This window comes from Chrysemys picta, chromosome 1 (assembly GCF_011386835.1).
Source record: "Chrysemys picta bellii isolate R12L10 chromosome 1, ASM1138683v2, whole genome shotgun sequence".
Taxonomy (NCBI): domain Eukaryota; kingdom Metazoa; phylum Chordata; order Testudines; family Emydidae; genus Chrysemys; species Chrysemys picta.
In genome coordinates, this window is record NC_088791.1 from 334,577,992 (window position 1) to 334,604,101 (window position 26,110).

Genomic DNA, 26,110 nt, shown 5'->3' on the forward strand with positions numbered 1-26,110 from the left:
TAGCTCACTTCTGAAAACTGAACTTAAATGCTTTTGAAAACTTTACCCTATATGATTTGCTAACCAGTCACTACCATGTGCCAGTACAGAAAGAAAAAAACATTTCACCATTTCAGAAAACGGAGTGTGTCTCCACACTAAGATTTATCTTTAAGCGAAGAAACAGGTACATAGCTAGTTAAAACTACAAGGATCAGAAACCATACGTGGTGTACAGCATTAAGCTGCAAATGTATATGCACACTTCTGTAGTATCTTGAGGCTTGCCTTCTACCAGTGCCGTTACATAACATTTCCACTCCCTCTAGTGAAATATCAGAATGTGACTTATATAGAGAACTTTCAGACAGGAATAAAAGGTAACCCTTGTTTGGCATGAGTTTAGCTCATGGCAGTATTGTCTGATATGGTCCTGTCCTGTCACTATTAGAGAGCATTGCATTTCCTGTGTGAACGCCCTTCTCTAACTCTGTCAGTCTGACAAGATGGATGCGAAACAGCAACACTCCATTCGCGCCTCAGTATCGTCTCACAAACACTCCGCCGGGGCTGCCTGGTGGCTTTTTCTTCATTTTCTTTTTCTCTTTGCCTAAATCAGAGGCAGCTTCCCCTTCCTAAAAAAAATAAATATAAAAGCCATTAAATTGCAGTCACCCACCTACACCTGCTTCCCTAGCAAGGCGGGATTTTAAACCACAAACTCCTTTGAACAGTCACAAAATGCTGTCTTACAGGATAAGAGATATAGTAATAGCCAGGATCATGGCTTATTCTAACACCCAGTTATTGAGCCTGTCGTGTGGAAAACAAGCCACTGGAATGACCCGTTTCTTATATCTCACTTTTCTTTCCTCCTTTCCTGCCAGCCACCCTGCCAGCAATGTCTTCACCGCTAACTAGCTGATCTGATCTGCCCTGCCTGCCCCCTGCTATTTGCCTAAGGTGAGGAATAAAGCAGATAGAGGTGCCATCTCCCTATTAGACAACACTCCCTTTCTGGGATAGATACATCTACAGCTCAGAGATGTTCAGCTTCCTGCTCCTGTCATGTGTTTTAAGAGAGGGCTGAAGACTTGAAAAAGTGTAGTGATGCAAACTGAACAGAACTTTTATTTCAGTTATGGTATGGTTCAGCACCGTCCGCAGGGCACCAAGAAGGCTGCAGAGTATACTGTAAGTGCCACAGATATAACACTTCATTCTGAGCAGTCATTAATACTTTGGTGTTTGTCCTTAACAACCAAGGCCTGGTCTACACTACGGGTTTAGGTCGACTTTAGCAGCTTTAAATCGAATTAAGCCTGGACACGTCCACACGACGAAGCCCTTTCTTTCGACTTAAAGGGTCCTTTAAACCGGTTTCTTTACACCACCTTCGACGAGGGGATTAGCGATAAAATCGGCCTTTGCAGGTCGGAATTGGGGTAGTGTGGACGGAATTCGACGTTATTGGCCTCCGGGAGCTATCCCACAGTGCTTCATTGTGACCGCTCTGGACAGCACTCTCAACTCAGATGCACTGACCAGGTAGACAGGAAAAGACCCGCGAACGTTTGAATTTCATTTCCTGTTTGCTCAGCGTGGAGAGCACAGGTGACCACGCAGAGCTCATCAGCACAGGTAACCGTGATGGAGTCCCAGGATCGCAAAAGAGCTCCAGCATGGACCGAACGGGAGGTACGGGATCTGCTCGCCATATGGGGAGATGAATCAGTGCCAGCTGAACTCCGTAGCAGTAAAAGAAATGGCAAAGTATTAGAAAAGGTCTCCAAGGCCATGAAGGACCGAGGCCATAACAGGGACACACAGCAGTGCCGCGTGAAAATTAAGGAGCTACGGCAAGCCTACCACAAAGCCAGAGAAGCAAACGGAAGGTCCGGGGCAGAGCCGCAAACTTGCCGCTTCTACGCGGAGCTGCATGCAATTCTAGGGGGTGCAGCCACCACTACCCCAACCGTGTGCTATGACTCCGTCAATGGAGAAACACACAGGGAAGACGGTTCGGGGAACGAGGAAGATGAGGATGGAGGTACTGTAGGTAGCTCACAGCAGCAAGGAAGCGGAGAAACCGGTTTCCCCAACAGCCAGGATATGTTTGTGACCCTGGACCTAGAACCAGTAACCCCCGAACTCACCCAAGACCCTCAGGGCACACAGGAGACCTCTGGTGAGTGTACCTTTGTAAATATTTGTAAATATTACACATGGTTTAAAAGCAAGCGTGTTTAATGATTAATTTGCCCTGGCAATCGCGGCCAGTACATCTACTGGAAAAGTCTGTTAACGTGTATGGGGATGGAGCGGAAATCCTCCAGGGACATCTCCAGAAAGCTCTCCTTCATGTACTCCAGGCCAGTAGCACGTAGTCTGGAATCATTGCATAACAAAGCATGGCAGCGCATGGTCCCGGTGTTTGCTGGCATGCAGACAATATCCATTCCTTATCTCTCTTTGTTATCCTCAGGAGAGTGATATCATTCACGGTCACCTGGTTGAAATGGGGTGATTTTATTAAGGGGACATTCAGAGGTGCCCGTTCCTGCTCTTCTGAACAGAAATGTTCCCCGCTGTTAACCACGCGGTGGGGGAGGGGTGAAGTGATCATCCCAGAGAATCGTGTGTGTGTGGAGGGGGGTGGTTTACTTGAGTTTGTGCCGCATGTTAACCGGGAAACCACAGCCCCTCCTTTTACATTGAAAACCCATTTTCAATGGCCAACCCAATTCATCCTTGATATGGGAAATGCGCTGCTGTTTGAAACCTTTTCCGCATGTTAAGAAGGTTAAAAAAGCCAAAAGACTGTGGCCTACCATGGCTGCCTGCAAGCCGAAATATGTTGCCTGGGGCACTGCGTGAGTGATCTCTCATACCAAACCGGCAGGCAGAGGAAAAATGCGACCTTGTAATGAAAGAGGGTACCCATTGTTCTCTAAAATGTGTCTTTTTTTAACCACCTCTCCCTTCTCCTCCACCAGCTGCAAATGTTTCTCCTTCGCAGAGGCTAGTGAACATTAGAAAGAGAAAACGGAGGACGCGGGACGATATGTTCACGGAGCTGCAGATGTCCTCCCACGCTGATAGAGCACAGCAGAATGCGTGGAGGCAGTCAATGTCGGACATGAGAAAAGCACAATATGAACGAGAGGAGAGGTGGCGGGCTGAATGGCGGGATGAAAAGAGCAAGTGGCGGGCTGAAGATGATAGGTGGCGTCAGCTTGCAGACAGACGGCAAGAGTCAATGCTCCGTCTGCTGGAGCATCAAACTGATATGCTTGAGCGTATGGTTGAGCTGCAGGAAAGGCAGCAGGAGCTACAGCCCCTGTTTAACCAACAGGCCTCCTCACCCAGATGCCCAAGAACACGGTGGGGGGGCCTCCGGCCACCCAGTCACTCCACCCCAGATGATCGCCCAAGCATCAGAAGGCTGGCCTTCAATAAGAGTTAAAGTTTTAAAATGCAGTGTGTCCTCCCCCACCCATCCCAGGCTACCTTGGCAATTATCCCCCTACTTCTGTGAGGAATTAATAAAGAATGCATGAATGTGAAAAAACAATGACTTTATTGCCTCTGGAAGCGGTGCTCGAATTGGGGAGTAGGGTGGGGTGGTTGGTTTACAGGGAAGTAGAGTGAACCGGGGGGGGGGGGGTTTGGAGGGTTCATCAAGGAGAAACAAACAGAAGTTTCACACAGTAGCCTGGCCAGTCACAAAACTCGTTTTCAAAGCTTCTCTGATACGCACCGCGCCCTGCTGTGCTCCTCTAACCGCCCTGGTGTCTGGCTGCGCGTAATCAGCGGCCAGGCGAGTTGCCTCAACCTCCCACCCCGCCATAAATGTCTCCCCCTTACTCTCACAGATATTGTGGAGCGCACAGCAAGCAGCAATAACAATGGGGATATTCTTTTCGCTGAGATCTAAGCGAGTCAGTAAGCTGCGCCAGCGCGCTTTTAAACGTCCAAATGCACATTCCACCACCATTCGGCACTTGCTCAGCCTGTAGTTGAACAGGTCCTGACTACTGTCCAGGCTGCCTGTGTACGGCTTCATGAGCCATGGCATTAAGGGGTAGGCTGGGTCCCCAAGGATCACGATAGGCATTTCAACATCCCCAACGGTTACTTTCTGGTCCGGGAAGAAAGTCCCTTCCTCCAGCTTTCGAAACAGACCAGAGTGCCTGAAGACGCGAGCATCATGTACCTTTCCCGGCCATCCCACGTTGATGTTGGTGAAACGTCCCTTGTGATCCACCAGGGCTTGCAGCAGCATTGAAAAGTACCCCTTGCGGTTTATGTAGTCGGTGGCTTGGTGCTCCGGTGCCAAGATAGGGATATGGGTTCCGTCTATGGCCCCGCCACAGTTTGGGAATCCCATTTCAGCAAAACCATCCACTATTGCCTGCACGTTGCCCAGAGTCACTACCCTTGATATCACCAGGTCTTTCATTGCCCTGGCAACTTGGATCACAGCAGCCCCCACCGTAGATTTGCCCACTCAAAATTGATTCCCGACTGACCGGTAGCTGTCTGGCGTTGCAAGCTTCCACAGGGCTATCGCCACTCGCTTCTCAACTGTGAGGGCTGCTCACATCCTGGTATCCTGGCGTTTCAGGGCAGGGGAAAGCAAGTAACAAAGTTCCATGAAAGTGGCCTTACGCATACGAAAGTTTCGCAGCCACTGGGAATCGTCCCACATCTGCAGCACGATGCGGTCCCACCAGTCTGTGCTTGTTTCCCGGGCCCAGAATCGGCATTCCACGCCATGAACCTGCCCCAGTGACACCATGATTTCCACATTGCTGGGGCCTGTGCCTTGTCTATGTCCATGTCAATTTCCTCATCACTCTCTTCGCCGCGCTGCAATCGCCTCCTCGGCTGGTCTGAGTTTTGCCTTGGCATGTCCTGGCTCTGCATATACTCCAGGACAATGTGCGTGGTGTTCATAGTGCTCATAATTGCCGCGGTGATCTGAGCGGGCTCCATGATCCCAGTGCTAGCTATGGCGCCTGGTCTGAAAAAAGGCGCGAAACTAGTATCAGGGGAAGGAGGGAGGGCGGGCCGAGTGACGACATGGCTTACAGGTACAGGGAATTAAAATCAAGAACGGTGGCTGTGCATCAGGGAGAAACACAAACAACTGACACACAGAATGGTCCCCCGAAAGATTAAACTGAAAACCCTGGGTTTAGCAGGCCGTTGATTTGACGGAGGGAGGGGGAAGCAAATGAATACAAAGCAAATCTATTTTTTACATCTTAAGACGACAGTGCAGCGTGACTGATAGCCCTCGGCATCTTTCTGGGTGCTTAGCAGCAAATACTGGGCGCTTGGCAGTTAGTGTATTACGATGGCCTTCAGGCCTATTGCACAATCTGCTGCTCAGGGAAGATTCTGCTAATGTGCAATGACCCAACTTGTAATAGGACGGTTACCAGTCGTAATACACCATCTACTGCCAAAAGGCAAGGGGCTGGTGCAATGCAGCCCCACGGCTGCCAGCACCCAGATTGCCGATGAAAGCTACCAGTCTACTGCACCGTCTACCGCCAAAAGGCAGTTAGCTGCTGCTGCTGTGTAGCAATGCAGTCCCATGTCTGCTGGCACCCAGATGACATATGGTGACGGTGAGCTGAGCGGGCTCCATGCTTGCCGTGGTATGTTGTCTGCACAGGTAACCCAGGTAAAAAGGCGCGAATCTATTGTCTGCCGTTGCTGTGACGGAGGGGGAGGGGCCTGACGACATGTACCCAGAACCTCCCGCGACACTGTTTTGCATCATCCGGGCATTGGGATCTCAACCCAGAATTCCAATGGGCGGCGGAGACTGCGGGAACTGTGGGATAGCTGTGGGATAGCTACCCATAGTGCAATGCTCCGGAAGTCGACGCTAGCCTCGGTACTGTGGATGCGGTCTGCCGACTAGAGCACTTAGAGCATTTTATGTGGGGACACACACAATCGGCTATATACAACCGATTTCTATAAAACCGGCTTCTATAAATTCGAACTAATTTCGTAGTGTAGACATACCCCAAGTCTCAGTTTCAAACCCAAGCCTGTTCTTTTCATTAGAGGCACTTAAAATACTATAGGCATTTGGGAACTTTCTCAAAAATTACCTGTTTTTTTGTTTTTGTTTTTTCATCTTTAAGCGAGAAGGTCCATTGCTGAGTGGGGGAAACAGGGATGTTTGTGTGGCACTCAGAGATTGCATTATCTCCCCGTATCCCAGAGACTGAAATAGAACTGGGGCCTTAAGCAGTCTTCATTAAACCAGCGCATTCAGCCAGCCCCTCAATGTTAGTGGAGCCTGAAATACCCCTGAAAGTTGAGTCAGGTCTATATCAAAATGAAATAGGAGCAAGAATATCAATTTCACGGGTAGCGTTTTGACATTTTGATTCATGAGGCTATGGATAAGACAAAGAATACAAATGTGGTACTTTAGTCAAGGTACAGCATGCCAACATTTACAGGGTCAGACAAGATGCTAGCAATGCTGCCCTGGTTTACTGCTGTACTTGGGATTGTCTTGGTTGCTATCTACATTGGTTTAATTCTGGAGCCAAGCAGGAGAAGATGGGAAATTCCAAAGATGAAAGTTCAATCGCTCACCTCTGACGTGGGTTAGAGGCGGCAGAGTCCTCTAGTGGAGCATAGCAGTGTGAAACCAGAAAGGACCCCTCGGTCTGGTACAGAGGTGGATTTGAAAATGAATCTGCCTCAGTGGAAGAAGTTCCCGCTCCCCTGTCTGAGAAGCTATTGAAGTGGCTACCCCTGTTAAACTGGAGCTCAATTGTGCCCTTTCAGAGAACTGATATAAGGGAGTAAAATGCACCCCTCGTGTAGCTGCGTTGAGTTAAATGGACGAATAGAGCTGCTAGGGTAGCTCCCTGGTGAGCTGGTGTCCTAGCCCATGCTCTGGGGTTATGTCATGGAAGCAGAAAGTGGTGGCTTTTCAGCAGCACTGGGGGGGGGGGGAAGCAGGCAAGAAGAGTTTAGATAGGATGCAAAGGTTGGTGCAGTGTGTGGGGGCAGCCGTGGGTGAGGGAGAGAAGTGGGGAAGCAGCCATGAAGGAGAAGGCAGGGGGAGGAGGCATAAGAGGAAAGGAGTAGGGTTGAGAGAAGCTAGTTGAAGAGACATGGGATTCGCTATGAGCTAGAAAGCAGGGGGATTAGTGAAAAATGGGACAGTTACGAATGCAGGTTATGCAATGGGGTGAATGCAGTTATCAATGGGGCCTGTGGCATAGTGAGATGGAAGGGGACACAGATTAGGGTTGGGCACAGACATGGAGCAATTTTATAGCCAGCGGTGGCTATGACATGAGTGGGATTTCCAGGTGAGAGGGTATCCACATAAACCCCACTCCTCCTTAATTGCCTAGTCTTGCTGCCAGTCTCAACAGAGGCCCACGGAGACTCAGCTAACGTCTCGCCATGAGAAACAGTGGGCAGCTCCAAGTTAGGGCTGAGGCCCGGGACAGAGCAGTGTGGGAAAGCTTCTGCTGCTGCAGTCTGTGCAATATCTGCCGTGCGGGTAAATGAAGAACTTGGTCTCTGATGCTGTTAATCAGGCACCAGCATGAAATTGCATATTGATGCATAAGATTAGGGTGCTGGTGAGTTGAGACCACTAGCTACCATGGGGACAAAAACTTCTCATTGTTTCCTTGTGATTCCCCATCTGTCTGGATCCACTTGTTGTCTCTCTCTTATAGATCGATTATAAGCTCTTTCGGGCAGGGACTGGCTTTGTTCTGTGTCTGTGCAGTGCCTAGCACCACTGGGTCCTGATCCATGCCTCACAAGCCTAGGTGCTACAATATACAAATAATATTATAGAAGCCATAATGAATTAAATGTGACACAGACGATAACTGAACATTTCTAACTGCAATTGTGATGTAATATTAGTCTCTGGCCAGAAGATGGCAGTGGAAGAATTAAACCAGGGGTTCATTGTGATATGTGGAACTCTGCTGGCAAGTTTCAGGCAAGGCTATGTGCACACAAAACAATAGTGAAGCTAGAAATGGGTAGTACTTAGCCCTTCAGTCCCTGGGGATGAGAGTCCTTTATTCCGCCTTAGCCAAACAGGAGAGGTGGGAGCTGGGAATGTGCCTGTGGTCTATTTAGTTTACCCCATTCCTGACCCTTCCGTTCTCATTGCTTTGCCGAGTGTTGCATTGAAAATGCATAACTCCTCTATAGTTGGTGGGAGGCAGCTGGAGATTTAAGCTGCCTGAATGGGGAGTGGTGGGGCTTTGGCTACCTGAGAAGGCACATTTGGGATTGTGCAGTAAACACATTATCTTGGTTTTTCTGCTACACTAACCACTAGTGAAATAGTTAATGTGAAATTTGAATTGCCATCATTGGCTTCAGAGTTAAGACATGGGAGCAGTTCACACCCAACTTAGCTAGTGTAGCAGGCTGTCTACATGCTCCAGAATACAACACTGCATTGATTTATACCAGAGGTGGGCAAACTACAGCCCGCAGGACCACCCTGCCCGGCCCCTGAGCTCCCAGCCCCTCCCCTGCAGCCTCAGCTCACTGTGCTGCCAGCACTCTGGTGGGGAGCGGGGAGCGGGGCGGTTGGATAAGGGGCAGGAGGTTCCAGGGGGCAGTCAGGGGATGGGGAATGGGGAAGTTGGATAGGTGTGGGAGTCCCGGGGGGCCTGTCGGGGTAGGGGTGTGGATAGGGGTCAGTGGACAGGGGGGGTTGGATAGGGGGTGGGGTGCTGGGGGGGCCTATCTATCTCAGTGCTGGAAGGGACCTTGAAAGGTCATCAAGTCCAGTCCCCTGCCTTCACTAGCAGGACCAAGTACTGTCCCTGACAGGTTTGTTTTTTTTCTTCCCCCCTCCCCCCCGATCCCTAAATGGCCCCCTCAAGGATTGAACTCACAACCCTGGGTTTAGCAGGCCAATGCTCAAACCATTGAGCGATTAAGGGCAGGGGGTCCCAGGACGGGGCGGTCAGGGGACAAGGAACATGGGGGTTGGATAGGTCGGGGGTTCTGAGGGGGGCAGTCAGGGGGTGGGAAGTGAGAGGGGGGTGGATGGGGGGTGGGGGCCATGCTGTTTAGGGAGGCACAGCCTTCCCTACCCAGCCCTCCATACAGTTCAAAACCCCGATGTGGCCCTCAGGCCAAAAAGTTTGCCCACCCCTGACTTATACTCTGTTTTTGTGGGAAAGGTTTTCTTTACCTGCAGGGCTAGAAACTATGGGGAAGAAAGCAGGGATTGTGGACCAGAGTTCTGTAGCAAGGGGTGGATTCTGTGGTATATGCCAGGGCTCCCACATAATTGTCTGTTGTTGTTGGGGAGGAGGGGAGTTGGCTTTTTTCCCACACTTTCTGAAGCAGGCTTTGGGGCAATTATCATGTAGCAGAGTTCCATGTTGTTCATATCTAGGGGGTTGGGTCCAGGCCTATGGCCAATACTAACATCAAGGAAGATAGCTGTGCACCTGTCCGGCTACAAATGGTGGCTGTAAAGAAGAGCAATCCTTTCTGTCTGAGCATCCTCTTTGCTGACCCAGGTGGACACAACAGATGCTGCTGGTGTCTTTGCGGCAACTGAGCTAGATGTTGCTAATGAACCTTGTTTCTTTTCATATTGTTTTTCACACATTCCCCAAAGCAGTCACCTGAGGGCAGACACTCACCCCAGAGATGGTGGGTGTGAGCTGCAGTTTCTCCAGACACTCTTTGAGGTGGCTTGTCTCTGCTCGGTATTCATCCAGCTGACGCTCCAGCGTCTCTCGACGGACTCGCTCGTATTCCAGCTGGGCCTCCAGCTCTCTAATTATCCTGCCAAACGCAAAAATCAGGCAAGCCAAGTCTCATGAAATGCTGTTAACTATGTCAGCTCCTGCCTCTGTTACTCTGTGGTGGCCCAAAAGGAGGGTGCAGGCACTATCCTGCTGCTACAGGGCAAGATAGCTTATGGGGGCCTGGGGGTGATACACCTGGAACTGCCCTTCCTGCTGCTCCAGGAAAGAGTACTGGGTCCCCAGCACCTGCTGCCAGCACCAGCATAAATACAGGAAGGCCACATTCCAAACCTTGGTGGCCTTTTATCAGCTAAGATGATTATTTAAGCACCAGTAGCGTGCTCTGTGTTGTAAAAGAGTTCAAGGGAGATATGCTCCCTGCTCTGATGAGTGTGAAATCTCTTTGGGACTCTGGAGAAACACTACATACATTAGCCAGTGCCTGACCTCGCACCATGGGGAACTCTAAATTGGAATCCTACTCAGCTACCGCACTAGGTGGGGAGAAGAGAGAGAAGCTCTTTGCTGCTGTAAGAAGCCAGGTCTACATAGATGTAAGCTGGGTCTGAATGAACTCTCCCCTGACATCTAGTGATGAGCCGGGGGGGGCGAAGACTTCAGGAACAGACCGTATTTGCATAGACACACCTACTCCAGCTAGGTATGCAGCCGATGGAGCTGCTTTGCAAAGTGATCAGTTTTAACTAGTGGGGAGTTACAAATCACTTTACATAAGGACAGCCATACTGGGTCAGACCAAAGGTCCATCTAGCCCAGCATCCTGTCTTCTGACAATGGCCAATGCCAGCTGCCCCAGAGGGAATGAACAGAACAGGTAATCATCAAATGATCCATCCCCGTTGCCCATTCCCAGCTTCTGGCAAACAGAGGCTAGGGACACTTCAGATCATGGTTTTGCATCTCTGTCCATCCTGGCTAATAGCCATTGATGGACGTATCCTCCAGGAACTTATCTAGGTTGGGGTTGTTGTTGTTTTTTAAACCGTGTTATAGTCTTGGCCTTCACAACATCCTCTGACAAAGAGTTCCACAGATTGAATGTGCATTGTGTGAAAAAATACTTCCTTTTGTTTGTTTTAAACCTGCTGCCTCTTCATTTCATTTGATGACCCCTGGGTCTTGTGTTATGTGAAGAGGTAAATACACTTCCTTATTTACTTTCTCCACACCAGTCATGATTTTATAGACCTCTATCATATCCCCCCTTAGTCGTCTCTTTTGCGAGCTAAGAAGTGTCAGTCTTATTAATCTCTCCTCATATAGCAGCCGTTCATAGACTCATAGACTTTAAGGTCAGAAGGGACCATTATGATCATCTAGTCTGACCTCCCGCATGATGCAGGCCACAAAGCCGTCCCAACCCTTTCCCTTGACTCTGCTGTTGAAGTCCCCAAATCCTGTGGTTTAGAGACTTCAAGTAGCAGAGAATCCTCCAGCTAGTGACCCCTGCCCCATGCTGTGGAGGAAGGCGAAAAACCTCCAGGGCCTCTGCCAATCTACCCTGGAGGAAAATTCCTTCCCGACCCCAAATATGGCGATCAGTAGAACCCTGAGCATGTAGGCAAGACTCTCCAGCCAGACCCTCATTGGCCATTGATACTATTTACCAGCGATGGCACGCTGTTCATTTGACTAAAATCATGTTATCCCATTAAACCGTTCCCTCCATAAACTTATCCAGTTTAATCTTAAAACCAGACAGGTCCTTCGCCCCCACCGTTTCCTTCGGAAGGCTGTTCACCTAATCAATTTTGTTGCCCTTTCCTGAACCTGTTCCAATTCCAATTTATCTTTTTTGAGATGGGGTGACCAGATCTGCACACAGTATTCAAGATGTGAGCGGACCATGGATTTATATAGAAAGCATATATTTATAGTGAAAGCACTGAAGTATTGAAAGCAGCAGTAATGAAATGTTGTTATTCTTATTGTATGAGTAAAGGGCAGCAGAAATGTACTTAAGCTGCCCTTGATTGAGGGGGTTACCCTAAATTGAACCTCACTCGCTAAGCAGGGGGTAGGGATGATAAACCCAGTGAAGCGGAGAGAGAGTTGGGACAGGGGTTTCTACCTGGTAACGTTGGCTCTCCCTCAGGAGTTTTAGACACCAGTTGACCCTCCTCTGATCCCTGCACTGTTTAAAGACAGAACTGATTAGACTCAGTTGAGAATCTTTGTTTTGTTCTGTGATCACTGGAGCTGAAATCACTTAGGCTATGTCTAAACTAGAGACCTTACAGTGTCACAGCTGTACCGATGCAGGTGCACTACTGTCAGATCTCTCGTGTAGCCGCTCTATGTCGACGGGAAAGAGCTCTCCTGTCGATATAATAAAACCACCCCCAACGAGTGGCTGTAGCTACGTTGGCAGGAGAAGCTCTCCTACCAACACAGCGCTGTGCATAGTACCACTTATGCCGGCGAAACTTATGTTGCTCAGGGATGTTTTTCCCCACACCCTTGAGCGACATAAGTTTTGCCAACATAAGTGATAGTATAAACATAGCCTTAGACCGGCTGTGGGACAATGGGTGGGGTGAAAGACTGGACAGCCTGCTCTAGCAGTGAGATTCCCCACTACCTGCTGACATCATGGAGAACTGTGTTAAGTGGTGGAACCTCAGAACATGACAAGGCAGCGGAGAGTGGTGGCAGCAGGAGGTCGGCCAGCAGAGGCAGAGACTGACAGTCGCGACAGAGACTTGCTAACAGCAGCAGGCAGTGACAGCAGAGTGAACCGTGGCGGTGTCAGGCATTGCTCCAACCTTCCCCTCACCCCACCCCAGGATGGGAGGTGAACTCACATGAACACACTGCTGAACTCTGGGTCTTTGCTGACCAAGGACAGCAACTGTGGGTGGGGTGCAGGGAGACAGGAGTGGCATGTTAGAGGAACATTTGGATGTCAGACTTTCACACCACAAGGTGAGAGACTGAGGCAAAGGACACAGCCCAATGTAGTCTGGGGTGGGTGTTTGCCCATGGTCATGGGGTTTTGAATTGTGATTGTGGGGTTTTCTCAAATTATTGCTGGGTTCCTTTTCCCTTTTTATTAAAAGTTTTCTTTGCTATACACAGCCTCAGTGCCTATGAGAGGGGAAGTAGTGACGCTTAAAGGCAGTTGGGGGTTGTGGTTGGTTTTCCAGATTGCTGAGTGGGGGCTCAAGCCGGTTCTATTTTCTGTGGTTAGGAGAAACGCCTAGACATTGAACCTGGCCCTTGTTGCTACCAACGCCACCTGGCAGAAGGGTTACATAGGTAAAGACTAAATCACGTTCATGGGTGATAAGTCACTCAGAACCTATGGCTGTCATCACAGGCCCGAGCTGAAGGACAATAACCCTTAGCTGACAGCAGACTAGTACTGAAGTTTATACTCAACATAGACCAACCACTAGAGGGCAACATCATCCCATACTCTGGAGCAGACCCGACAGCCTGTAGAGCAGTGTTACCCAAACAGTAGATTGCAGGAAGGGTCTAGGTCAGGAGTGGCCAAACTTACTGACCCTCTGAGCTGCATACAACAATCTTCAGAAGTTCAAGAGCCTGCCGGGATTTGGGGCTTCAACCCCACACCTGCTGAAGTACCAAGCCCCGGCACATGCACCTCATGGGGCAGAAGCCCTGAGCCCCCCATCTCGGCTCAGGAGAAGCCCCTACCCCACCACCCCACTGCAAGGCAGAGTCCCCTCCCATCTGGTAGGTGGAGAAGTGGGGGGGGGCACTCTGCGAGCCACACTTTAACAGTAAAGGAGCCGCCTGTGGCTCACAAGCCACAGTTTGGCCACCCTGGTCTAGGTGTTGCTTTCCCTGTGTGCTCTTACTTCGCGTTGGGAGTGGGACTGGGCAGCAGGAGTGCGGAGGAAGTGCCTCCAAGGCATGCACAGGGCAGAGATAGGCTGCTGACTGTCCTATCACTGGCTCTGGCCCCTTCCTCTGTGCAGCTGCTGCCCGCATCCCGATGCTCTCACTTCCCCTGGGCAGCAACAGCAGGAAGCAGCCGGAGCCAGCGAGTGGCTAGTCAGCAGCCTGGTAGCAATCATGACCCAGCTGCAGGGGGAGGGGGACCAGAGGAACAGGTGGGGCTGGGGGAAGCCGAGCAGAGGCCTTGGAGGCTAGGCTGGAGTAGGAAACAGGGGTAATGATGGATCCCCAAAAAAGACAAAATGCCATTGATGGGTTGTCTTAGTAAAAAGTTTAGGAGCCTTACAAGTACGTGCCAGGCTGCACGCTCAGCTCCCGCCCACAACTAACAGGACAAGAAAAATAACTGCAGAACCTAAGGGTTAGTACAAAATGGTGAAGGTTCTTCCAAACTGGTTCCTTAAACAATGGGCGCTCAGGTGGCAGATCTTGCATAGCAGTAGATGGTTCCCTTAAACTGTTTCCAAGCCTAAAGCTAAACCCCAAATAAGGAAGAGATTCGAAGATGAACCACAATGTGTATGTGGTTTACTATTGGTGAAGCTGCAGCAAGAGCTACTAAGCAATCCCTTTTTCAGTTTAGACATTCACATTTCATATCCGGTCGTTCTTATTGTGACCAGCTGTCTAATGTCAAACTGAAACCGAGTCTGAGTCTGTTCTCCCTCACGCCACCATGAATCAACACCATCACACTGGGGTAAGTTAGAAACACACAGGCTCTGCAAATTTAAACGGAAGAAATACAGTAAGTATTATCCCCATTTTACAGAAGGAAGTACTGAGAGTTTGCCTGCCTGTTAGGTATGAGGAGCATCCAGAGCTCTCACTGAAATCAAGTGAAGTGCAGATACTCAGCACGTCTGAAAATCAGGCTCTGCCACTGTGATATTTGGGGCTGGTATCCTGATGCCAAATGCCTTGTTGACAAGTGTTGAACAGAAAGAGCCAGATTGTTGCCAAGTCTATATGCTGACAAGGGAAAACTATGAGCTTTAGGATGAACTAAGGCCTGAGTGGCTCCTTTGCTTGCCTATTTCACCCCAACGATTTATAAAACAAAACATTTTAAAATGTGCGAGTGGGCACTGAAAAGCCATTGGAGTGAATTTAATGCTCATGAAAAGCCAGGGATCAACAGCCCTGGAGAATAAAGGTCACTGGCCATGGAGGCAAGGGCAAGCTTTCCCCACGCTGCTTGGCCAGTGTGTCTTGAAACATCCATGGAGGAATCCTTTGTATGGAGACAGTAGAGTCTCCGTATGCCCACTCAGTCCTTGGTTACTCTGCAGATATTGTCAGCAAAGGAGCCAAATCAGTGCCAGTTGTAATGGGGGCTTTTGTGATGTGGATGCAACTGGACTGAAACTACAAATCCATTTTTCACAAGCCAAACAAGATAGTCATGACTTTTCGGTCACTACCAACCTTGGGTGGATGGATTTGAACACTGATTTAGAGCTGAAAGGGACCCTGTTAGCAGTCTCGAGTCATATCCTTTAAAGTTTTAAGTTAATACTTCTAATCCCACTGGTGACATCTTTTGCTCCCCTCAAAGCAACAGAGTCTCTGCCAGCCCTGCTGTCCATCTGCAATCCTGCTGTAAGTTAGTTCTTTCCCAAACACGCACCTTTTATCAGTGACTAACAAGAGACATCGGGGATGCCAACAGACTGTAACAGAAAGAGAGAGAGAGACAGTGGCTCCGCAGGGACTCAGGCCCGGATTTTAAAGATAATTAGGCACTGCATCGCACCTGGGACATAGGCTCTTAGGATCCTAAGTCACTTTTGACAGTGACACTGAGTGGAGCAATGCGTAACTACCTTTAAAACTCTAGGTAAGTAACCAGGTGTCCAGGAGGAAGTTGAAGTAACCTACAAAAAGTGACACCACCATTTAATATTCCAAAATCATAGCAAGGCAGTATTGCACTTCCTTTAAACTCAGGACATTTAAAAGAACATTTCTGTACAGTAATGAGACACTGGGAATTAGGTAAACATTATGGAAGTGGCTATAAGCCCACGTATGCCTTTGCTGAGGTTTTTTAGACCTAGTAGCCATCTGATAAGTTCTTAACCATAGGTTCTGCATTTGAAACATAATAAATAAATACAATAATAAGTAACACTAATACGTTGCACTCTTCTAGCTCCTTCCATCCATGGATCTCTACAGATTTTACAAACGTTACAGAGTTAATTGAATCTTACTTTTCAGCCTCCCTTTCTTCTTTCTTCTTCTTCCTCTCCTCTACAGTTATTCCTCCCAGCTGTTTGTAGTTGCTGTAGGCAATTTCTAGAAGTTGTCGAAGTTCTTCAATCTTTTGGTAGGCTCTTACTGCAAGACAGACAGTTCTCTGGGTAACTAACATGAGGATGTGCGTGAAGATGCTGGGTTTTCTGAATGTTGGGAGATGTTTTTTGGCAGTGGGATCTATTAGCCTGTGGAACAGCCTCTCACAGAAGGTAGCAGAATCGCCATTACTGAATACGTTTAAAACTACATCTGACACATCAGTCAAAAAAATACTGTAAGGAACCATCCTGTGCTGGCTTTCCAGAGATGGACTAGATTTGCCTAAATTATCCTCTGTTCTAACTTCCATGATTAAAATATTTGTCTTCATTGCCACAATATATTGTAAAGCTCATTGGTACTGACAAAAGATTCTGCAGCAGTAGGGAGAAACTCTGCAACTACAAATATTTTGTCCTAGGATTCTCATTCCTTCCGACCGGTTCAAGAGAAGAAACAGTAAAGAGAGACAGAACTTACTGCGGGCGTCTCTTTTTTTTGCTTCATCCAGAATTAAATCTTCCGTGGTGTCTGTGCTCCCTTCCACGCCGTGTCTGTCGAAAAACCTTACATCGTTGTCATCTAATTCTTCGTCAGAATCGTCTCCCATTGCCCGTCTCAAAAGCTCTACAGCTGCCAGCCGGGCGAATCTGCACAACACAGTCAGTAAGTTCAGACCCAGTGAAATACACACGCCGGTCTGAAAAAGCAGCCCGAGTTCCACTGCTGATTAGAACACACACACTTGAATATATGTCAAAGAGCAGCAGCCGCCACACGTTCTAAAAAGGTTTTTGCTCTCATCTACACCAATGTAAATCAGGAATAACACTACCTGAAGTCAACAGAGTTACAGTGGTATAAAAGCAGTGAGTGCAGAATCAGTCCCTATACAAATAAATTACAGCTCAGAGATCTGAACTGCTACCTCTTGGCTACATCCTTTGGAGTCTCTCCAGCTTCATTTGTAATGTCACAATCAGCTCCCATTTCAATCAACCATTGCAAGCAGCTTATGTGTCCTTGTCCAGCAGCTAAGGAAAAAGAATATGTACTAAAGTCAATTATACACACTTTTATTTAAAAATGCCTTTTCCCTAACATGACATGACACTCCTTAAAGTATGAATAGTTTATATGTGTCACTAGGAACCTATGATGGAAATACCAGTTTATAATAGGCCAAATTCTACCCCAGAGTGTAAGCCTGTTTTTATTTTCATTTCCCCTTTTATGTAAAATAAATGTTATGGGCCGAGCCTCAGTTCTGTAAGTGGTGCAGCTGTACTGAAGTCAGGAGAAAGTTCTGGCCCTGTAGCTATCAGCCTGGAGTCTGATCTCGTGGTGCCTCCTGAAGGTACACTACCTAAGCTCATCCACTACAGGCTGGTCTGTTTGGTCCTTATTATCTGGAGTCCCCAGGTATGTTCTCAGCTGCGTGAAGTATTATGGCTTCTGTAACACTGGGCATCCATTAAAGGTGCCATACAGTATCCTAAGGATGAGTGCTGAATGGACAAGAGCTTTGATTGCTCATGGCTCTTGCAATGCAGCATAACATGAAGCTGCAGATCTACCATATGTTCTAAAACTATGGCGTGGTATTTTATGTTACTTACGGGTACCTTATTTATCTGCTCTGCCTCCTGGTTATGATTAGGCTCAGATCCTCAAAGGCATTGGAGGTGCCTAACTCCCATTAATTTCAATAAGTTAGGCACCTAAATTGTTTTCGGGATCTGGGCAAATGCTTTTCACAAATGCCAATACAACCCCTGAGAAAGCACCAAACAACAGCTGCCCCGTGCATGTTTATTTTATCTGGGTAGCAGGCTTTTGGAGAGAGAGTGTGAAGTGCCAAGCAGTTCTGTTCTTTTTGGTCCTCCCCAACCATAGCTTTGTATCCCTACAACATTTCTCTCTTTTCACAGGTTTTCTAGCCATCAATGTCATGGGATACCATCTGTTTGCTCCTTATATTGGCTTTCCTTCACCCATCTAGAGCTGGTACAAACACTTGACCTGAAATGTTAACACCATTTACAACTTTCTCTTGCTCCTGTTTATGAAGTAACATGTTGGCATCAGGATTGGGGGAGGAGAGGTTTGTTGGTTCCCTTTGAGAATTACAGCATTGACAGTTATCAAAGGGAAAAATCCATCTCTTTTGGCTTCCCACATAGCATATGATGTCAGAAGTAGGGCATCTGACTCATAATTAACAGTGCTGCAAAGAGGATGGATCTGAATCAAGCACGTGGTAATTTTTTAGTGTATAACAGAAGAAAAGCATTTGCTTTAGTGATTGTAACTCCTCAGATTGATGCTAACTTAAACATTGTACGACTGGAGAATAATTCCTGGAAAACATTAAATGTATTTTTAAAAGAAAGTGACAGATTTTAGGATTGATACAGAACAATTTATAATAATATAATCTACTATTGTTCCAATCCTAGACGACACAGAAAGGAAAACACAAGCGGAGTAGGGCCCTAATTCAGCAAACCACTTAAACACTTGTTTATCCTTAAACACATGAATAGTCTCATTGGAAGTCAACAGACCAAGTGCTTTGTTGAATCAGGATCTGCAAGGGAAAATGTGTAATGGAAGTTTGCTTGCGTACACTATACTGGCTGGGGTGTCTGTCTGTTTTAGAGCCTGAACCCACTCTGTGCCTCCCTCTAGCTCCATGAGTATATAGGCAGCTCCTCCTGGACAGCTGTGACCTAAGCTTAGGATGACCATACGTCCCGTTTTGGCCGGGACAGTCCCTTTCTTAAGCCCTGTCCCAGCCACCCTGACTTTTTTGGCAAAAGTGGAAATTGGTCCCGTTTGCTCCTGCCAACTTGCAGCAAATGGGATAAATGCCCACTTTTGTCAAAAAAGTGGTGTGTGGAGGAACATCTCGGGGGGGGGGGGGGGGGGGGAACAGTGGTGATGCCAGCCCCACACAGTGGGGGAGGCAGGGCTCGAGTGGGGGGCAGGTAGGGCTCAGGTGAGCAGCGAAGCCAGCCCCGCATGGGCGTGGAGGGCAGGGCTCCGGCAAACAGCTTGGGCCAACCCCACATGGGAGAGAGAGGGTGCTCAGGCGAGCCCCATGTGGTGTCCCATTTTCCCTTTGGGAAATATGGTCACCCTACCTAAGCTGGGTGTCCCTAACACTGAATAAACCTGGTATCATTAGCTACACCTGGTTCTATGGTATATCTGCTTGCCTGCTGACAACAACTGATGTGCCTTATGCATCTTCAGTGACATCAGAGGGCTTAACACCTTCGCTTGCGTCTCTGCCAGCTCATAAGCACCGCTGCGGGCAGAGTCATTCCTGTCTCCCTCTTCACCCTCATTTGCAGTCACCCCCTTTGGTCCTTTTGGTCAGCTAGCCCGTATATCTGTGTGACCATAAATTCCCCCCACCCCACACACGCACCACTCCTCCCTCCCCCTCAACTGAACAATTGATTGGGGAAGGGTGGGAATGTAGCAAGGGAGAGCAGGACACATCTCCATCTTGAGTGCCTATTTTCTGCGTTCAGTTTGGCAGTTGAGGAAGAGGTGAATGCAGTCTGCGCCGATGCAAACAAAGGCCATGTCTACACTGTGGGTGCTGCAGAAGCATAGCTGCAGTGCTGTAGTTATGCTGCTCTAGCGCCCAGGGTGTAGAAGCAGACTACAGCGACAGAAGGGGATTATCCATTGCTGTAGGAACTCCACCTCCCTACGCAAAGGTAGCTAGGGTCGAGAGAATACTTCTGTCAACCTAGCTGCATCGACATTGGAGATTATGTCTGTGCAGTTGGAGCACTCGGGTGTGGATTTGTCGCATCCCTAAGTGTGTTAGCTATAACACAAGAACTAGGGATCACCAAATGAAATTAATAGGCAGCAGGTTTAAAACAAATAAAAGGAAGTATTTCTTCACACAACACACAGTCAACCTGTGGAACTCCTTGCCAGAGGATGTTGTGAAGGCCAAGGCCATAACAGGGTTCAAAAAAGAACTAGATAAATTCATGGAGGATAAGTCTGTGACGGGTTGGATCACAGAAACCCCCTTGGGAGCTGCCACCCGATGTGCAAAGACTACCCCTGCTTCTGTTTTCCCTGCCAGCTCAGGACTCCAGCACCCTGTCTTGCTGAGCCAGACACTCCTGTTTGGCTCCAGACACAGATCCAGGGTCTGAATCACTTGTCCCAAAGCTGCAAGTTTACCTGAAAACAGCTCACAGTAGAGTGCTTGTCTTTAGCACTCAGATGCCCAACTCCCAGTGGGGTCTAAACCCAGATAAATCCGTTTTACCCTGCATAAAGCTTATGCAGGGCAAACTCATAAATTGTTCGCCCTCTATAACACTGATAGAGAGATATGCACAGTTGTTTGCTCCCTCAAGTATTAATACATACTCTGAGTAAATTACTAAATAAAAAGTGATTTTATTAAATACAGACAGTAAGATTTAAGTGGTTCAAAGTAGTAACAGACAGAACAAAGTAAGTCACCAAGCAAAATAAAATAAAATGCGCAGATCTATGCCTAATCAAACTGAATACAGATAATTTCCTCACCAGTTCCAGAGTGCTCCCTTTTACAGGCTAAGCTCCTTTTAGCCAGGGTCCAGCAATCACTCACACCCCCTGCAGTTACTGTCCTTTGTTTCAGTCTCCTTCAAGTATCCTGGGGGGGGTGGAGAGGCTCCTTCTTTAGCCAGCTGAAGACAAAATGGAGGGGTCTCCCCTGGGTTTAAATAGACTCTCTCTTGTGAGTGGAGACCCCCCTCCTCTGCAAAGTCCATCTCTAAGATGGAGTTTTGGAGACACCTGGGCAAGTCACATGCCCCTGCATGACTCAGTCTTTGCAGGCTGACGCCATTGTCCACATGGCATCTTGCATGTCTCCAGGAAGACTTCTCATGTGGATTGGAGCATTCCAAGATGCATTGTTCCCTAAGTGTCTCCTGATCAGGTACTTAACCTGGTGAATTCCTTCCTAAAGAAGCTGACCAAATGCCTCACAAAGCTTACTTAGAAATCAGGCAAGCATACAGCCCATATTCTTAACCTCGAGTAGAAAATGATATATGTACAAATAGGATGAATAGATATAGTAGATCATAACCTTTACGGAGGTATGTTACATGGCACAGGCAGCACAAAACATATTCCAGTTATGTCATACATACATTTATAAGCACCCCCTCCCCATAAAGCCTTATGGGGTACACTGGCCATAACAGGGTTCAAAAAAGAACTAGATAAATTCATGGAGGATAAGTCCATCGATGGCTATTAGCCAGGATGGGCAGGAATGGTGTCACTAGCCTCTGTTTGCCAGAAGCTGTGAATGAGCGACAGGGGATGGATCACTTGATGATTACCTGTTCTGTTCATTCCCACTGGGGCACCTGGCACTGGCCACTGTCGGTAGACAGGATACTGGGCTAGATGGACCTTTGGTCTGACCCAGTAGGGCCATTCTTATGTTCTTATGACAAATGCAACATGGTGGGCCAAAATATTTCCCGTAACTTCAGTATCAGATGTAATGCTTGGTGAGTCTGCCAGTATTCAAAAACTGGAGGGGGAATGTTGACAACTTGTTTTATATTTTTCCCCAATTTTTTCAAAACTTTAATTACTTTTCTACCAGCTTTATAAAGGTCAAAAAAGGGAGGGAAATTATGGAAGTCTTACAAAAAAAATCCCTCCTTGTCTTCAAATTTCAAAATTAGAAACTGCAAACTGCAAAAAATAGCTCACACCTCCTGCATCACTCTGCTGCAAAGCAATGTGTTAGATAGTCCTGAATATACAGCATCATAGTCCTCTACAGTGTCCTACCGTATGTCTATCATGTGGTTTTGTATAATGCACATCACCATAGTGTCCAAGTGCTTAGAGCAGGGGTCGGCAACCTTTCAGAAGTGGTGTGCCGAGTCTTCATTTATTCACTCTAATTTAAGGTTTCACGTGCCGGTAATACATTTTAACATTTTTAGAAGGTCTCTTTCTAGAAGTCTATAATATATAACTAAACTATTGTTGTATGTAAAGTAAATAAGGTTTTTTAAATGTTTAAGAAGCTTAATTTAAAATTAAATTAAAATGCAGAGCCCCCCGGACCGGTGGCCAGGACCTGGGCAGTGTGAGTGCCACTGAAAATCAGCTCGCCTGCCGCCTTCGGCGCACGTGCCATAGGTTGCTTACCGCTGGCTTAGAGAGTAACAACAGTTCACAATACTGTACAGTTCCATAGCTATATACACAATATTTCTACAGGTTGCATCTAAACGGATTAGAGTTGTTGGGTTTTTTATTTTTATTTTTATTTTTATTTTTTTTGGACTTCAATTTGATTATTCTCATTTTTAAGCAATTCCCACCTGTGCCTGCATGGACCACCAAAATGGATGTAACTTACTGTGGGAGAATGTACCCCTGTATTCACACCCTACACACTATTGTAATAATCTTTGTACAAAGTATGCCTTATGAGGTATCATTTGAAACTCAAAATTTGCTGGTCATTATTGTCCTGATAAAATGTGTATGGCCACATTGTATGTGAAGTTATAAGATTCCACTATATGGTGTTAACCCATGTTCCATACTGAGGTTGGCACATAGGTCTGTCTCAAACAAAGGAATGTGTGCTCTGTTTAATTTGCATTTAAGCAGTAAACAGAGTCCCAAAGCAGGAAGGGAAACAAAGGAAGCTCAAACAGGTGAGGAAAAAGCAGCTGGGAACATCCTTTCCCATAGGCTTTTTGTCTCTGGTACCCAGCTGGAAAGGTTTTTCAAGAGGGGGACAGAAACTATAAAAAGGAGGAACAAATATCTCAAGGACCCCCCTCTCTCCCTCCCTGCATGTCTCATTGACGGCACCTGAAGCGACAAAGGAAACATTCATTGGATACAGGGAGAAGAGGTCCTGACCTAAGAAGTTTGGACTGCTGAAAGCATGTGGTGAGAAAACTGTGCTTTGAATTTAACATAGTTGGTTAAGTTAGACCTCGGCATTTTATCTTTGTTTCTTGTAACCATTTCTGACTTTTATGCCTCATTACTTGTACTCACTTAAAATTTCTCTCTTTGTAGTTAATAAATTTGTTCTGTTGTTTCATCTAATCCAGTATGTTTAGGAAACTCTGTTTTGGGTGGTAAGTTGTATACATATTATTTCTATTAAAAAAATAACAAACTTTATATAAACTTGTATTGCCCAGGAGAGGGCTGAAATTTCCTGGGTGAAAATCTAAGACTGGGAGTGTGTTGGGGTCGCCCTGCAGTATAACCCAGGCTGGTGAGAGCCAAATGTGGCTGGCAGGCTGCAGTTACACGCAAACACTCAGGTGTGGCTTGCATTCTGGAAGGCTTTGTGAGCAGCCGATGTGGGAACTCCTTCATCAAGGCATTTTAAGGCACCCCAGGTTGCAGGGCAAGGGTGGCACAGTTGCTCATATAATCTAGATTGTACCCAGATATATCACACTTACATCCAGCTGTTTGCAACCTGGAATGCAGATCCTGGACTAGACGTAATAGGCTGCTGATGGAATGGCCAGAGTGGCTGCCACAATGCAGAAATTTGGCTTACTTCAATCTTCACAACTGACTGCAGGGCAATGCTGAAGACGATCAAATATGGTGGGGAAATGCATGATTAGGAGATTGGAGGGTGCACTGCACCATCTTGCTATCCTTGGTGATGCAGCAGTAACAACCTAGACATTCACTTGTGATGTATACAAAAGTTGACCACTAAATATTCATTTTTTGGCTGCATAATCTCTGCTGGCTGCCCTTTGGAGCCCTTGGGAAAATGAGATGCTGTAGTTCATGAAGCTTACCTGATGAGCAGCCACTTAAATAAGTAAGTGAACAAGTCAATAACAAACAGTAATGAGCTGCAACACAGTTCCTAATTACTGACCTTTGTGCATGGGAGTGGATCCCTTTTCATCCCGTTCATTAATATTGATGATTCCACTTTCCACTAATCTTCTAAGCGTCACCAAGTCCCCTTTGAAGGCAGCCACATGGGCTGGAAATGCTAAATCTGAAAAATAGAACAGACATGATTCCAAGCAAATGCCGATAATTCCAATAAGCAGGCAAACAAGCTATTTTTTCACCTCACTTTTCATAGTTTCTCTCTCCAAATAATAATTTAAACATGGAAATATCATACTTGTTAGTGAGGTTAATGCACCCTTAATTGGTTGAAACACGGTTGCAGAACATAGCATTATCATCACAGGCTTCGCTAAGCATGTCTTGGCTACTGACCACAGGCATCTTATAGTTCTACAGAGAGGAGATTCACTTCACATTTCTGTAGTAATAAATAGACCTTTGGTTGAAATTTAATGGACTAATAATGCTGGAAACTGAAGCTGTCTCCTTATTTTCAAGTCAACGGTCCTAGGTAGGATATACAATGTTTTAATTTTTCTTGGTGGAAAAATTATCCATTGAGGCACTTTGATTTTTCTTGTTAGTTGATATGATTAATACTAAGAAAAGATTAATAGATATGGAATGAGGGCTTGAAAAATCAAGCAAGTCTTCCCTTCAGAATAATCATAATGGACCAGTTTCTGCTATCCTCTCTCTTGAATAATACCTTACTTATCAAGTAGTCCTATTGATTTCAGTGGGATTATTGCCAGAGTAAGGTATAACTCAACATGAATAAGTGAATCAAAATCTGGTCCTAAATATGTAACTGCCTGGAAATTTGTGGACATTGGAATATGTGTCAGATTCTAAGAGAAACATGAACAGCTTTGTATAACTAAAGCAAAAGGACTGCATAGCATGGTTTTGCTGTTTGTTTTCATTATGAGAAAATCGGAGACATGACACATATGCAGCATCACAATCGGAAATCTAGGCCTTTAAATATCAATAAAGGTAACAACTATTGGAAGCTTCAGCTGTTTCTCACACTGATTATACATACAGTTCCACTTGAAAGTTAGAATCACCTGCTGTTCGTTAGAATCACTTGCTGCTCAGGTCATTTGTATCAATCATTTCTACAGAGTTATTGTTGCGTTGTGGCATTTTCTGTTTTACAAGCTAGCATCTCGGAAGCTTTTCAGGCTTCTACTCACTTTCCTGTTCTTCTGGATGATCTCTCTCATGTTCCACGCTGTCGACGTACTGCACAATATTATCCTTATAGAACCTCTGTGCCAAGTCCTTTGGGGTCTCCCCATGGTCATTCCTGGCTTTCAAGGTGTGAGACACACTGGTCATTTTACTAACCAAGAACTTAAAACAATGCAGGTGGCCCTCCATTGCTGCCAGATGAGCTATTGCACAAAGGAAGAACATGGCAATATTAAACCGAAGCACAGCCACCTGCCAAACGAAGAGCTACTTGGCTAAGCTGTGGTTACTGTTCAAAGCCTACTGTTAGAGTCGGATTTGATTTGATGTCAGCTAACTGAGGATTATTCAGGTTTTATTAGTCAAAGACAAAACAGCACAGTACATAAATGTGAGGATTAATATCTCACCAGTCCAGAGAGCAGCTTCAAACCTGCTCCAAAGTGTGAGCTTAATTCACCTTATTTATATTTTACATACATAGTGTAGTTATTTACAACAAGCAGAAGATTAATCTAATTTCATATCTATTTTTCTATAAACATCGAAGACCAACCATAAAAAATAACACTATTATTCAATCAAAGAGTACAAATAGTGTCAGACCATAGTGCCACAAACAGTTTGTCCTAATGTACCTAGCAGCAATTTACATGTAACATTCCTTAACAGAACATGCATCTTGTTTCTGACAGTTCCCACATGTAAAGGAACATAGGTTTTTACTAGTAGTAGATGTCCACAATAAAGCTTAGCATGAGATACACAGCATCCTAGGAACACAGTTCATAATTATTCTGGTTCAGATATATTTGCTAATATCACCGAGACCCAAATCCAGCCCCCTTCCCACCACACACACAGCTGGGGAGGCTCTCCAGGCATGTACCACTGCATGAAAAGTGGGGGCAGGACTCCAAGAGGCTGGACTAGAGATGCGCACACCTTGCCCAGTGCAGAGCTCA

The 26,110-nt window shown here is 46.6% G+C and overlaps 2 protein-coding genes across 3 annotated transcripts in view; one reads left to right on the forward strand and one right to left on the reverse strand.

Moving 5' to 3' along the window:
- Positions 1 to 110: 110 nt before the first annotated feature.
- Positions 111 to 26,110, reverse strand: part of ANKRD42 (ankyrin repeat domain 42) — a 36,680-nt gene continuing 10,680 nt past the window's right edge. The window contains exons 6-12 of one of the 2 annotated variants that reach the window (XM_005287570.4): positions 25,148 to 25,348; positions 23,962 to 24,087; positions 16,954 to 17,059; positions 16,506 to 16,675; positions 15,941 to 16,067; positions 9,669 to 9,813; positions 111 to 614 (exon numbers count right to left, since the gene is read on the reverse strand). In XM_005287570.4, the coding sequence (XP_005287627.2) occupies positions 519 to 614; positions 9,669 to 9,813; positions 15,941 to 16,067; positions 16,506 to 16,675; positions 16,954 to 17,059; positions 23,962 to 24,087; positions 25,148 to 25,348 (971 nt within the window). In that variant the 3' untranslated portion in view covers positions 111 to 518. Of the gene's footprint in view, positions 615 to 9,650; positions 9,814 to 15,940; positions 16,068 to 16,505; positions 16,676 to 16,953; positions 17,060 to 23,961; positions 24,088 to 25,147; positions 25,349 to 26,110 lie in introns of both variants that reach the window. The other variant, XM_042855975.2, reaches the window with a different exon arrangement.
- On the forward strand, positions 867 to 3,550 carry LOC135983468 (uncharacterized). The gene is made up of 2 exons (XM_065595774.1): positions 867 to 2,167; positions 2,976 to 3,550. Exons 1-2 carry the CDS (start codon positions 1,630 to 1,632, stop codon positions 3,443 to 3,445), a joined length of 1,008 nt encoding a protein of 335 aa, XP_065451846.1. The 5' UTR covers positions 867 to 1,629; the 3' UTR covers positions 3,446 to 3,550.

What these genes read in the sequence shown, in the direction of transcription:
- LOC135983468 (XM_065595774.1), top strand. Translation starts at nt 1,630, where the DNA reads ATGGAGTCCCAGGATCGCAAAAGAGCTCCAGCATGGACCGAACGGGAG. An exon ending in GGGCACACAGGAGACCTCTG is followed by an intron (nt 2,168 to 2,975) that starts GTGAGTGTACCT and finishes CTCCTCCACCAG; the next exon opens with CTGCAAATGTTTCTCCTTCG.